General features: G+C 39.6%; 1 protein-coding gene across 1 annotated transcript; it reads right to left on the bottom strand.

Annotated features, from left to right (window-relative positions):
• Window positions 1-13,052: 13,052 nt before the first annotated feature.
• Window positions 13,053-14,648, bottom strand: LOC120023193 (homeobox protein goosecoid-like). Its single transcript, XM_038967219.1, has 3 exons — window positions 14,333-14,648; window positions 13,531-13,790; window positions 13,053-13,202 (listed from the first exon to the last, which is right to left on the bottom strand). Exons 1-3 carry the CDS (start codon window positions 14,646-14,648, stop codon window positions 13,053-13,055), a joined length of 726 nt encoding a protein of 241 aa, XP_038823147.1.
• Window positions 14,649-15,178: the final 530 nt, after the last annotated feature.

Below are 15,178 nucleotides of genomic sequence, written 5' to 3'. Positions count from 1 at the left end.
AGGACGAACATATTGTAAAACTGCATATCTAAGGCTATTTATTGTATGTCCAATAAGTGAGGGTAAACGGTAGACATGTTCTCTGCTATTTTAATTATTATTTTGGGTATAGGGGAGGGTCACTAGTTTTTTTAGCTTCCAGGGAGGGTTTAGGTAAAATACATTTTGCTAAAGGTAGGGCCATCCATTTTCTCCATGTAGCTCTGGTTATAAATAACATTCACTCCCTTAGAAATAGAACGCATTTAACTTTTTAAAAGTTTTAATTGTTTATGATTATATTGTATTCATTTATGGTAAGTGAATGCATAGTACCATTTGTAAAGACTATATAAGTGATCCATATTATGGTGTACCAATCAGACCTGTTCTTTATTGAGTTGCATTATCCATGTTACATCTCTAGTCCACAAGAGGGCAGCTCCAGCACAACTATTCCAGACGGTTGCCCTGCATCAATTACAGTGCCACAGACAAGATGGCCAATGCTTGTACGAAGTACCTTTGATATCATACTCTTATTGTGGTCATGTTGATATAGAATACTTAGGACAAAGGTTGATCCTTTACAGTTTTAGGGTATAAGTATAGGCCAGAGTTATCCCTGTTCTAGCCCACACATAAAACACATAAGTATGGTAACTCTGTGAAAACTGTATAATAACATCTATATTACAGCATCATACTAATCCCACTGTCTGTTTATAGCCCAGTAAGCCCTGTGAACGCCAAGACAAGGGAAGGCAGGCAGATCTAATGCAACAGTCATTTGGAATCTGCTTCCTGCCTGTCTGCCATAACCCGCCACAGCTGTTCCTGGGTGCACTGCATGGCCTCTCTCTCTCTCAATGCATCTCCTGAGGAAACAAATGGGACAAAGAGTTGAAAGACAGCAATGTTAAATGCTGTTCCCGTCTCCAAAAATAGGACATATTGAATGAGTGTCATTATGTGAAGTTACAGTTTTAATCATCTAAATGTTTTTGATCATGTGAATTTAGAGGGGGGGGGGGGGGGGGGGGGGGGGGTCAGAGTCAAGTAGGACTTTTTCTTTTTTTGTGATTGTGGATTTGGGTATTTTGCAAAATACAAAATGTTTCCTCATGTCCATAGGAACAGACATTTCTGACATGCACACTCAAAACGACAAATCATAGAGAATAACAGTGCATGTTCTTTTAACATACTAGGATACATTCTGCCATGTTATTTTAACATACAAGAATACATACTGCTATGTTCTTTTAACATACTAGGAAACATACTGCTATGTTCATTTAACATACAAGAATACATACTGCTATGTTCTTTTAACATACTAGGAAACATACTGCTATGTTCATTTAACATACAGAATACATACTGCTATGTTCTTTTAACATACTAGGAAACATACTGCTATGTTCATTTAACATACAGAATACATACTGCTATGATCTTTTAACATACTAGGAAACATACTGCTATGTTCATTTAACATACAGAATACATACTGCTATGTTCTTTTAACATACTAGGAAACATACTGCTATGTTCATTTAACATACAAGAATACATACTGCTATGTTCTTTTAACATACTAGGAAACATACTGCTATGTTCATTTAACATACAGAATACATACTGCTATGTTCTTTTAACATACTAGGATACATTATGCCATGTTATTTTAACATACAAGAATATATACTACTATGTTCATTTAACATACTAGGAAACATACTGCTATGTTCATTTAACATACAGGAATACATACTGCTATGTTCATTTAACATACTATAATACATAAAGTTATGTTCTTTTAACATACTAGAATACATACTGAAGTGTTCTTTTAACATACTATAATACATACTGCAATGTTATCAACTGTTATGTTATTTTAACATACTAGAATACATACTGAAGTGTTCTTTTAACATACTAGGTTGCATACATCTGTTTTATTTTAACATACTAGAATACAAACTGCTATGTTCATTTAACATACTAGGATACATACTTCTATGTTATTTTAACATACACGAATACGTACTGCTATGTTCATTTAACATACTAGGATACATACTGCTATGTTCTTTTAACATACTAGAATACATACTGCTATGTTCTTTTAACATACTAGAATACATACTGCTGTGTTCTTTTAACATACTAGAATACATACTGCTGTGTTCTTTTAACATACTATAATACATACTGCAATGTTATCAACTGTTATGTTATTTTAACATACTAGGATACATAAAGTTGTGTTCTTTTAACATACAGGAATACATACTGCTATGTTATTTTAACATACTAGAATACATACTGCTATGTTCTTTTAACATACTAGAATACAAACTGAAGTGTTCTTTTAACATACTTGGTTGCATACATCAGTTTTATTTTAAAACTTCTTATGGCTCCAATCCTGTTAACGGGATGATATGACAACAGCCAGTGAAAGTGCAGGGCGCCAAATTCAAACAACAGAAATCTCATAATTAAAGTTCCTCAAACATACATGTACTGTATCTACCTTGTACTGTATACCATTTTAAAGGTAATCTTGTTGTTAATCCCACCAAAGTGTCCGATTTCAAATAGGCATTACAGAGAAAGCACCACAAACGATTATGTTAGGTCATCGCAAAATCACAGAAAAACAGGAGTCACAAAAAGCAGAAATAGAGATAAAATTAATCACTAACCTTTGATGATCTTCATCAGATGACAGTCATAGGACTTCATGTTACACAATACATATATGTTTTGTTCGATAAAGTTCATATTTATATCCAAAAACCTCAGTTTACATTGGCGCCATGTTCAGAAATGCCTTCAAAATATCCGGAGAAATTGCAGAGAGCCACGTCAAATAACATAAATACTCATCATAAACTTTGATGAAAGATACATGTTTTACATAGAATTAAAGATGCACTTGTTCTTAATGCAACCGCTGTGTCAGATTTCAAAAAGCATTACGGCAAAAGCACAATATTCAATAATCTGAGAACAGCGTTCAGCCACATAAGGAAGCCATACAGTTACCCGCCAAATTGTGCAGTCAACAAAACTCATAAAAAGCATTATAAATCTTCACTTACCTTTGCTTACCTTTGCTCACACTAAAACATATACTGCTATGTTCATTTAACATACTGTAATACATACTGCTTTGTTCATTTAACGTACTAGGATACATACTGTTATGTTATTTTAACATACTAGAATACATACCGATGTGTTCTTTTAACATACTAGGATGCATACTGCTATGTTCTTTTAACATACAAGAATACATACTGCTATGTTATTTTAACATACTAGAATACATACTGCTATGTTATTTTAACATACTAGAATACATACTGCTATGTTCTTTTAACATACAAGAATACATACTGCTATGTTATTTTAACATACTAGAATACATACTGCTATGTTATTTTAACATACTAGAATACATACTGATGTGTTTTTTAACATACTAGGATACATACTGCTGTGTTCTTTTAGCATTCTAGAATACATACTGCTTTGTTTTTTACTGCTATGTTCTTTTAACATACTAGAATACATATTGCTATGTTCTTTTAACATACTAGAATACATACTGCTATGTTCTTTTAACATACTAGAATACCTACTGCTATATTCTTATAACATACTAGGATACCTACTGCTATATTCTTATAACATACTAGGATACCTACTGCTGTGTTCTTTTAACATACTAGAATACATATTGCTATGTTCTTTTAACATACTAGAATACATACTGCTATGATCTTTTAACATACTAGAATACATACTGCTATGATCTTTTAACATACTGGGATACATAGACTTATGTTTTACTATATACATTATACAGTTTGTGTTTCCATGTAAAGTTAGAATTTCAATGAAAAAACTAAATCTCCTGTATAGGACCAGAGCCTTAGCCAGGGTCTGAGTCTCAGTGAGGTCCAGACCTCATTTACTGCACTTCTGTGCAATTGAAAATCTCTAAAATGCTATTTGGAGAACTTCAAAAAGAAGCAAAAATGACCCCAGTCATTATCACTTTAGTTGCTTTAGTGGAGTAATTTCATGCAATTCTACACATTCTGTCATGACTTATGCCATGTTAATATTATATCTGACTGAGAATGACTAACACAATCAATTGTGTCCCCTGGAGGTCAAGGCCCCTAGACACGTGCCCTGCATTCCCAGTCGGTAATGTGGCTGTGATTACTACACATTTAGCTAGCCTAGTTAGTCTAGCCAACTAACTTACCAATCTAAAAAATGTTAGCTGACAAGGGATAATTAAGTGACTCTCATTGAGTGACATATAACAAGAGGAAAACTTCTGATGCACAACCAACTTTCAAAATCGCACCTTGTGCATTCCAATATACTTAGGACTGAGTTCCTAAATAGATATATATATACAGTACATATTTATTTATTTTTTCATTTGAAGACATGACTGAGGTTTGTACCTCGGTGTCCACATATGTTGCCTCAATGTATTGTCCTGTATGACCTGTATGCACATTGTAATTTAACAGCTCAACAAAGCTGTTCCATTTCTTACCTTCTGGTCCGGAGAAAAAATATTCATGCAATCATTTGTCTTCAGTTTTCTCAACATTTGATATAAACCACCATAGCTAGATCGTCTAAGTACATGAACGGACTTAATAGCATTTAGAAGAGAGTCACAGATTAATCAGATGAGGACATGTTTATTATGTTCCGCTGCGTTTTAGTCCAGGAGCTGCCATTATCTGATTACAGACAGTCTTATACGTAGACAGTGGGGACAGTGTGTGTGTGTGTGTGTGTGTGTGTGTGTGTGTGTGTGTGTGTGTGTGTGTGTGTGTGTGTGTGTGTGTGTGTGTGTGTGTGTGTGTGTGTGTGTGTGTGTGTGTGTGTGTGTGTGTGTGTGTGTGTGGCACGTGCGATTAGACAGAGAGAGGAGTGGTCGTTATTTTTCTCTCAGGATTTATCCTTCATAATTTCCACTGGACCATAGTTCTGTTGTTGATACAGCGCAGAATTTTGATATATTCTCTGAGTAAATAGCGAGTGATTTGCCCTCGTTCCTGAAAGAACAGAACACAGACCCTCAAATCACTTGATCATTAATCTACACATTGTTTTATTTACTCCTAGCTCACTCAGCAACTGTAAAGCGAGAGAGACGGGAAAGGGGGGTGGAAGGAGCGGACGGGAGGAGGGGGGGGTGGAAGGAGCGGACGGGAGGAGGGGATGGGTGGAGGGGACAGAACAGAACGGGTGTAGGGGGGACATCAAAGGAGGGATAGTGAGAGAGCAAGAGAGAGGAGGGGATTGCAGAGAGAAAGAGAGAAGGGGGATTGCAGAGAGAGAGAGACGTGGAATTGCATTGTAGAGTGATATAAATATGCTGGCTCCTATAATCACTACACAGGCAAACATAGTGGTGGGTTGTGTCGGGTGGATGGTTGATGAGTCTCTGTCTGGATAATGTTCCAGGCCCACACTCCAGCCTGCAGGGTCTACGCCGTCAGCCAAGGAGTGTCCGTGTGTGTGTGTCCAGCTCTGTGCCTTCTCTCCATACTGCTACACTGACTTTTAGAGAGCCCCTCTAATCCCCCGAGGCTGGGTTTGAACTTGGGCTGAACGCTCTACAGAAGGTCAACGGGGCATGTACACCTATGTCCCTTTCAACCCCCTCTTACCCTCTCAATCTGCCCCAACACACACCTCTGATCCCCCATTCTCCCTCTCTCCTGCACCACCCTGTCCCTCTCACTACCACACCCCACTAACCCCCTTTCCCTCGCAGATTACCTTGCCCTCACTCAAGTCAATGTCCTCTCGTCCTCCTCGGATTCTCCACTCCCATCCAATCCTTCTCCTCCCACATCCTTCCATCTCTCCCCCACAGGTCCTATGGATGGCTGGGTTCAACCCACGCTGGTAATCAGTGGTCAGATCTCGGCCCCTATAGCTGTGTATGCTAGACCAGTGGTTCCCAACCTTTTTCTGTTACTGTAACAGCAACTGAATTTTGCTCTGCCCGGAGGACCCCTGAAGTACATCCCTCTTGTGCATTTTACCAATAAGCCTATGGTCTCATGAGTCTTCTCAAGTACCTATGGATAGACCAAGTACCCCAGGTTCCTAGTACCCCTGGTTCCTAGTACCCCAGGTTCCTAGTACCCCAGGTTCCTAGTACCCCAGGTTCCTAGTACCCCAGGTTCCTAGTACCCCTGGTTCCTAGTACCCCAGGTTCCTAGTACCCCAGGTTCCTAGTACCTCTGGTTCCTAGTACCCCAGGTTCCTAGTACCCCTGGTTCCTAGTACCCCAGGTTCCTAGTACCCCTGGTTCCTAGTACCCCTGGTTCCTAGTACCCCAGGTTCCTAGTACCCATGGTTGGGAACCACTGTGCTAGACCCTTCCCCATCCCCCTCCCTCGGCCCCTATAGCTGTGTATACTACACCCATCCTCATCTCCTTCCTGTCTGCCTGAACACCACCACAGACACCAATAACCCAGGTACAGCATGAATAGGGACAGAAAAGTCTGCCTGGGCACCACCACACACACCAATAACCCAGGTACAGCATGAATAGGGACAGAAAAGTCTGCCTGGGCACCACCACACACACCAATAACCCAGGTACAGCATGAATAGGGACAGAAAAGTCTGCCTGGGCACCACCACACACACCAATAACCCAGGTACAGCATGAATAGGGACAGAAAAGTCTGCCTGGGCACCACCACACACACCAATAACCCAGGTACAGCATGAATAGCAACAGAAAAACACACATTGGAAACCTCATCCATATGGCTCATGTGTGTTTGGTTTGGCGTGAGGCGGCTGCAGCGAAAACATTAAACCCCCCCCCCCCCCCCCCCCCCCCCTCTCTCTCTCTCTCTCTCTGCGGAGACAGAATAGACCCCTGGTTATTGGCCCTCGCTGGCTCTGAGGGGATTTGTCTCAGACTTTACAAGCACCTCGTTCACCTTTGAGATAAGTGACCGCTGGCAGCGGTTGGGCTTGACCCACTGGCTCTCAGATTTAAAGCTCCTTAGCGGTTTAGCAGGGGGCCACTGGCTAATTGAAGTCAGTCGATGACTGGTGTGCTGCGATGTGTGTGGTGACAGGCAATGTAATTACACGGCTGGTCGGAGAGAACATTACAGAAGTTAAGAGCTGTCGGGCACTAAACTCAGCTATAAAAGGGTGGGAGGTGCATGCTCTGCCCTAATCTAGCTGTAAGGCAAAGGCAGCTCTGATTCTGAAAGGCGGAGAGAGGTGGAGAGATAGAGAGACAGCGAGAGAGAATGCGGGAGAGAGAGAGAGTGAGAGAAAGAGAGAGAGAGTGAGAGAAAGAGAGAAAGAGAGAAAGAGAAAAAGAGAGAGAGAGAGACATTCTGGGAACAAAATGAAAACAAACACCAAACCACACGTCATCCCAGTGAAATATGGTAATAATACAGGAGGAAGTTTACATTTTTGTAAAAATATACATTATTTCTGAGTTCCTGCCTGCCATGAGGAGGCCATTTTATATGTTTCTGAAAGTGCACCACAGAGCTGGCCAACACCCATGTCTATCTTTAGACTGACCAGGGAATCCACCCAAGAGATGTCAGTCCAGTGGCCAAATCCCCCAGCTCTAAGACTCTCCAGACCCCATGTACTAATAACATTATTCAGAGATCTGGGGTCCTCAGGGCTGATACCGTATGGTATGGAGAGTAAATACATCAGCCTTCCGCATTACAGGGGAGAGGGCAAAGTTTATGTAAGAGAAGCATGCCCAGAGCAGGGCTGGACCATAGAGCATGAGAGCTGTCACTGCAAAACATAGCGACAATTCTGGAATTTTTTTTAAATATAAAGATGTTTTCTCTAAACACTTGCAAAGAAGTAAAGATGTATCTACTTTATGAGTTAACTCAATACCTTATTTTTCTTGGACTCCACCTATGTTTTTCCAAGTGCCGGGAATGATGCATAAAATAGGTCAAAGAATTAGAGGGGAACCGAGTGGAGCAATATCAAGATGCAGTCATAAAGATATAATCATTACAGTGCACATTGCTTAAGTAAATGGTGTGTATTATGATTATATAGTTTAGGAAATACCCAAAATGATTAATAACAATTCCACATAATGTAGAACCACGGACCTTAGGAATGTTCATATTTCTATCTAGGTACAAAATGTTATTACAATCATATAAGGGAGTGCATAAATTAGATGATGCTGAAGAAAATCAAATCAAAACTATCCCCTTACGATCACTCACTGCTATTACAGTTGAGTCATTTAGCAGACATTCTTATCCAGAGTGACTTACAGGACCAATTAGGGTTAAGGGCCTTGCTCAAGGGCAGGCACATCAACATATTTTTCACCTTAGTCAGGTCGGGTATTTGAACCAGCAGCATTCCGGTAACTGGCCCACCGCTAGTGTATATCTTCTTGCTGTATAAGCTCATAGAAATTATACAAATGTAAAACATTTTAAAAGTCAACTTACTTTGTAACAAAAACAAAGTGTATGTGTTTCCCCGGCCCTCCACACAAACTTGTTTGTATTGCAACGGGAATGTTTTTTTGTTTTTTTTTACATTTTGAAAACTCAATATATGACAGAAACCATGCCATAAAATATATTTCATGCCAAAATATATGACTTGTGTAAGAGTTTGTTGTGTCTCATATTCCAGTTTATTGGCAAGACATAGAGAATAAGTATTGTGAAACATGATACAGGCACAGTAGGCTAATCGCCAAAGTCAATGTGTGTTGCTTTTCAGCATTTAATTAACCAATTGATTTAGTTTTGGCTCTGATTGTCCTTGACATCATGTTGACTTATTTTATTGACACGTTCTGTTTCAGAGTTCATCTTCCAGCTCGCAAAAGAACAACCAAAAGTAAACAAACCCCTTGTCTTCAGTACTGAGTGAAAGAGTCGAAAGCAGTGTTTTTGTAAACTGCAGGACTCCTTAAATAGGCCACTACTGTAGTAACTATGCTATCTGTACGGTTGGTTAGCTCTGTGGCCTGCTAGCTCAATAAGAGTAGCCTTTCTCTGATGAGAGGGGAGAACTTGATCCCGTGCTTCAATACAACTATCCTTCCCTGGATGGAGAGAGACACGGCCACATGTCGTTTACAAAGTTAACTTCTACTACAATTACGCCCTACAAGGAAAATATAAAAGCCAAAGGAGGCCTATTATCATAATGTCCACTGGCTGTCCACTGGGTAGGGAAAGGGGATACCTATCAGTTGCACAACATTTAAACAAAAAGAGTCTTCCCCATTTAAAGAACCCCTCTGAATCAGATAATTGCGGTGGGTTGACTTAATCGACATTCACGTCATCAGCGCCCGGTGAGCAGAACCGTAGATTTTTCAACCTTGCCCGCTCGGGGATTCCTACATTTTCAGCGACAGGTAGCCTAGTGGTTAGGGCGTTGGGCCAGTAACCAAAAAATTGGTAGATCGAATCCCCCGAGCTGACCAGTTAACCAACTGTTTCTAGGCCGTCGGTGTAATTTGTTCTTAACTGACTTGCCTAGTTAAATAAAGGTTACATACTTTTTTTTAAATAAAAAACAAGCAACCTTTTGGTTACTGTCCCAAAGCCTTAACCACTAGGCTACATAAATGGATATGTGGTATATTTAAAAGAGAACTCTTAAAACTCACCTTTTTATCTTTACTTTTCCTTTGGGTGCTTTTTTAGTCTTTTAGTTTGTATAGTTATTCTTTCGTTTTTATCCTCTTATGTTTATTGTGTAGTAAACATTTCAGTAATTTTTTTCATTGTATTTTTTTTGTGTGAAGCGCATTGCGTTGCATTCATGTCTGAAATGTGCTATATAAATTAAGCTTGGTTTTATTTGATATGTGAGTAGTTCTGCAGAGGGGCTTGGCTAAGTTAACACAGAGTTCGCACATAATTCACTGATCATTAACCAATCGAAGGGAACAGCAAGGCACTGAATGTTACTTAATTAATTGTACATAAATATGAGGGTTTGTTTGGTGGGTCTGTGATATGGCCTTGGAAGATAGAAAATATACATCTCAAACTCAAAATGCCAAGTCAAATTAGCATTGCAGTTAAGTATCGAACTGGAAATGTATTTCGGTTAAGTTTATCCAATGTTTTATTGTACGGTAAATATGCAGACACTCCACTTATAAGTTATGTCATATAACAATGTAACACAACATTATAAATACAACACCATTCCATGTTGACATTTTGCCACTATTGGATATTAGGGCTGGTGTAGACATGGGGGAAATAAGATATATGTTATAAATTGTGTATGACATAAACATATTGATCAGCTGCCATGAAGATCACTATCATCCATTATGGAAAACCAGGCATAAAATGAACACCCACCAAATGCGGGTAGATTTAGGTATTGGTGGGTATGAATGTCTATTTCACCAGCCTTGTCGCTGGGTGTACAATTTGCAGGGCTACAGTGCAAGCATTACATTAGCGAATAAAAACTGTCTAATTTCAAGTATGAGCACATGTGCGAGTTACGATTTATAGCAGGAAAATGCTGCAATAGCTGTTTTCAAAGTATTTCTGCTGTTATTTCATAAATGCTTATTGCACAAAGAAATACGAATCCCATATCCCCAATTCACGCAGCAACGCAGCCTGGCAGGTGAGCTGCGTGCACAGAGTGAAGTGCTGATAGATTCATTTTAGGAGGCGCTGCGCACAGGCATAAAAGTTTGTTTAATTTACTCGAAAGTATGTGACCTCGTGTTTCTTAACTATTTACATTGTTTTGTTCACAAGCTCGGTTGCTTTTCAACTGTAGTTTGAGTCTGCTGCTTCAACTGATAGTAAAGAGACGCCCTAGTCTGATCCCTAATCTCACTTAGTGGCCCCGTTACCACAGTAACCTCGCGCCTTTTGTTTTGCTAGTCACATTATTTTATGTTGTGTGTCACATGTTGTGTCCATGCCGGTTCTGTCTCTCTGTGTGCGGCAGCCGGATGCGCGGCCAGGCCTGTTTGATTAATTTATAATGTCAGCAAAAAACATGGCTCCTCCTTCACTACGAATGGTCTGACAACAGAAGATATAATGTCGCCGGGCACATTCGTTGATGCTATGTTTTCTGTTATTTTCTTGATTTTTGAGTTTGATGCAACCTATTGTATTTGGAAGATATTTGATCCTTCTGAAGGCCTATGTCCTATGGTTCGCCACTGAATTTGAACTAGTCTACCATATTATATATTGAGCCACTTCTGCCGTGTATTGCAACGGTTCTGTTTTGCAACAGATCTCCCTTATTCCGCGTGAGAAAATATGACTTGAGCAACTGACCCATCATTTGTACAATATGTTGTCTGAAACTCTTAGTCATTGGTAGTTTTGGAGATTCATTGTGGATCAAATTGTGTTATTTAATCGCCTTAATAACCTACAGCTGTGAAAACAATTGTGTTGAGTTGCTTGCTGAAATATTAATGATTTGCATAACAACAATAATCAAATCAAATTGTTTTTTTTCACATTCTTCGTAAACAACAGGTATATATATTAACAGTGAAACGCTTACGGGCCCTTCCCACAATGCAGAGAGAGAAAAAGCGAAATAATAAATACAAAAATAACACGAGGGATAAAATACACAATGAGTAACGATGACTTGGCTATATACACCGGGTACCAGTACGGAGTCGATGTGCAGGCTACAAGGTAGGCTAATTGAGGTAAAACATGTACATATAGGTAAGGATAAAGTGACTAGGCAACAGGATAGATAATAAACAGTAACCGATCATCCCATTATCATTAGGCTATAAAGACAATCGTTGATTTGTCCAAAGAGTTTTAAATTAGTGTATAGGCTATTAGGCTAACCAGGAATTAGGCACATAAAAATACGTATCATAATGAATATTTTTGTAACCACGTTTGTTTTTAATGTTTTTAAGTGATTGGCTGAGCTTTGCCAATTCTAAACGAAATAATTGTCCTTTTGATAATCATTTTTGTTTCCTTTTAACTGAAGGTGGCAAAACAATCTCGACAGTAAATTATATATAGACTATTGTCACTGTCTATTTTGCCACATCAGAGGCTTCATGTATGCGCATGAATCGGAAATAATTGAATCTGTATTACCACTCTTGTGTTTGATAGCCTACCTGACGCGTTCAAGAAAACGTTATAAGAAGACTAGAAGCTTCATATCAACTTTATCATTTAGGACCCTTTTCCCGAATTTATCCACATGCGATTTCCAAGAAAAATAGTGTATTTTGCATTTTTTCAAATGTCTTGCATCTGGAAAACAACCCACTTTTAGCCTACTGTCAATCTAGGCCTATTAATTTCCAATTCATAAACATAGATCATATGATTAGAAATAGATGAAAAAATGTGAAAGGAGACAAAGGAAATAGAGAGGATTCAGATATGATTTAATGTATATTCATTGTTCCTGTAATTATCATTCATCGCAACATATTGACAAATCAATTTAGTCAAATCCCCAGACACGTCTGTATGGTTATGAGTTGACAAATATAGCCTTGGCCTTTTATCTTATAAAGGTGACAAAACGCTGTTTCATATTAAGTGAGATTTCTGTTAACTCTATGAAATATAATCTCCCCATTGATGTAGTTTCAGAATATTATTTGCGGTAAATCGTGATGATGAATACACCACTCAAATATGAGATGTCATGTCAGCTCGCGAAGTATTAACACAAGCCAGAAAACTGATCAAGGCTCCTTGCACACCACATCTTCGGGACGTTATACGTAACAAAAACTTTAAATTAAATATAAATAGCTTACCCCATAGCAATAATAAAAGTAATATTTACTATACAACTGTGCAACATCATGGCAAAATATTTAATTACTTCAGTCCACATCACATTTACACTATGTACAAGAAGTCCCAATCGAGTATGTAGCCTATTTGCGCATCCACCCCATACACTATGCAACCAACGGTCTTTTCTATTGTTTTGTGTTAATATTTTAACTATCAGCTGTCCGAATCCACGTCACTTTTGTTTTCCTCGGTTTTCTCTGTGGGTGTTTTCATCGATTTGTTCCATTTCTGCGAGTTTTCAGACTCTTCCGAGGACGACCTTTTCTGTCTTCTCCATTTCGCTCGTCTGTTTTTGAACCACACCTATGCGAAAATAAAAGATACAATTGTTTATTTTGTATGAAATATTTGTTATACCGTGTTATAGAGTAATTGTAAAGTCATTTGAGCTTAATATAACATATTTTGGCACTATAAAGACGTAAACGTTTGCTATTACTATGTGCGTAACGCATGGATAGAATATTTGGCCTTTCAACGGATGTGCATAATTGTTACAATGCGCAACGAACGTTCTTTATTGATACCTTTGTTTTTGTGATATGGAGAGATCCTTCACATATATTCTGAAAATCAACGCAGTGTATAGGGAGGTAGACAGCCAGCAACACAGGGCCGTGCATGCACTCACCTCGACCTTCTCTTCCCGTAGGTGCACTCTTCGCGCGAGCTGTTCCCGTGTGCCGACGTCAGGGTACTTGGTCTCCTGAAAGAGATTTTCCAGGGCCTCGAGCTGCTCGTCGGTGAAGATAGTCCGGTGTCTCCTCTTGCGTCGGCAGTGGAGCTGGTTCAGGAGCTGGAGCTCCGTCCGAGACAAGGTGCCCACGTTCATATAGGACATCATCTGGTGCGGGATGGGAGAGATGAGCACGGAGCCCGTGCGGTCATAACCTGCATGGATCAATAAACATACTAGATGCATTAGAAACATTTGTTTGTCCTCAATTAATAATTCATTTCGCAACACACCCAATAGCCCTATACAGACATCACAAATGAAAAACAATGAGAGAGAAAAACAACGCAGCTCAAATCAAGCTATTTAGACAGCAAAAACAACAGCTTTACGCATGTATAATATAGACCACGCATCATCCCATGCAAATGTCTACACAAAGTTTAACATAAAATGTATTCTAGTTAATGCGTAAAAGTAAAACTTAATTAGAGTAGGCCTATACCATGGATAGACTTCTTAAATAGGGTATATGTGCCAACAAAATGACTGCATGTGTAATGTTGCGCAATGGGCGCATTCACAAGTTAAAACACCAACCAATTTACCTGTATCTATCATCCCCTATAGCCTAACATAATGTTTTAACTTGTACTTGTTATTACAGGTATCGTTACATTGTCCAGCACCCAAGGAACATGCAAAGTTTTAAACGTTTTCTTTTGGTTACAGATAGAAGTGGGAAAGGGCAACCTACCGGTTGGAATACACGGGCACTGTTGCGAGCCGAGGGCTGGGATAGCGCCGCAGCACGCAGGGCCACTGGGGCCCTGCACATGCATTTGTCCATAATAATAGTTATTATATCCTATTCTAGTCCCGTTCCCCGCCTGGATGGCCGAGGGAGAAGATCCAGTAGTGTGCGGGTAGAGTCCATTATAATCGGCAGCGGTGTAGATGGAATCCGTGAGGTTCGAGAAAACCACCGGGGCATTCCGATGGAGGAGCACTGAGTCCTTGCAAGTGGGTCTCCCGGCCAGGATACTGTCGATGCTAAACATACCAGCGGGCATCACCGATACGTGAAAAGGATGATAAAAAACCTCGTTGCTTTTAAAAATCCTAAATTCGTATCGGTCAGGAAACAGTCAGTGGAAAGTTCCTAAATCTGCGTCATAACATCGAGTTTGTTGACCTTGGCGTGTTTTTCTCTTGTTGGACCAACTCCGGTGGCCGGTGGGTGCATTGAGACTAAAGCTTCACCGACTTGTTTTCGTGGTCCTCTTGAACTCCAGCCCCGTTATATACTCGGCTGACGTCACCGACCAGTTGTGCCTGTGTTGGAGAAGCGGTTGACAAGCCGAGAGCAGAGATAGGCTGGTTTTAGGGTTAGCGCACAATTATGTGCAAGGCACAGATCTCTGTATTGGGAATTCAATTAAATTAATCCGTACTGTTTGCAGACGTTTGAAACAAACCACTCAACCCAGTGCAATGTCAGCCATGAGGGCTTAATTGTACAATGTAGGCTAATCAGTTTAATTTAATTGTCAGCAAAATTATTCGTAAACACATTTCCTGTGAACCTATTACTGAAAAATCA

Source organism: Salvelinus namaycush, chromosome 28 (assembly GCF_016432855.1).
Source record: "Salvelinus namaycush isolate Seneca chromosome 28, SaNama_1.0, whole genome shotgun sequence".
In the NCBI taxonomy this organism is placed as follows: Eukaryota; Metazoa; Chordata; class Actinopteri; order Salmoniformes; family Salmonidae; genus Salvelinus; species Salvelinus namaycush.
This window is presented reverse-complemented; position numbering and strand designations above follow the sequence as displayed.

Excerpts from the sequence above, each read along its gene's own strand:
- LOC120023193 (XM_038967219.1), bottom strand. The coding sequence starts at position 14,648 with ATGCCCGCTGGTATGTTTAGCATCGACAGTATCCTGGCCGGGAGACCC. Across the intron at positions 13,791-14,332 it reads GTGCCCGTGTATTCCAACCG|GTTATGACCGCACGGGCTCC; the intron begins GTAGGTTGCCCT and ends TGATCCATGCAG. Across the intron at positions 13,203-13,530 it reads TACGGGAAGAGAAGGTCGAG|GTGTGGTTCAAAAACAGACG; the intron begins GTGAGTGCATGC and ends ATTTTCGCATAG.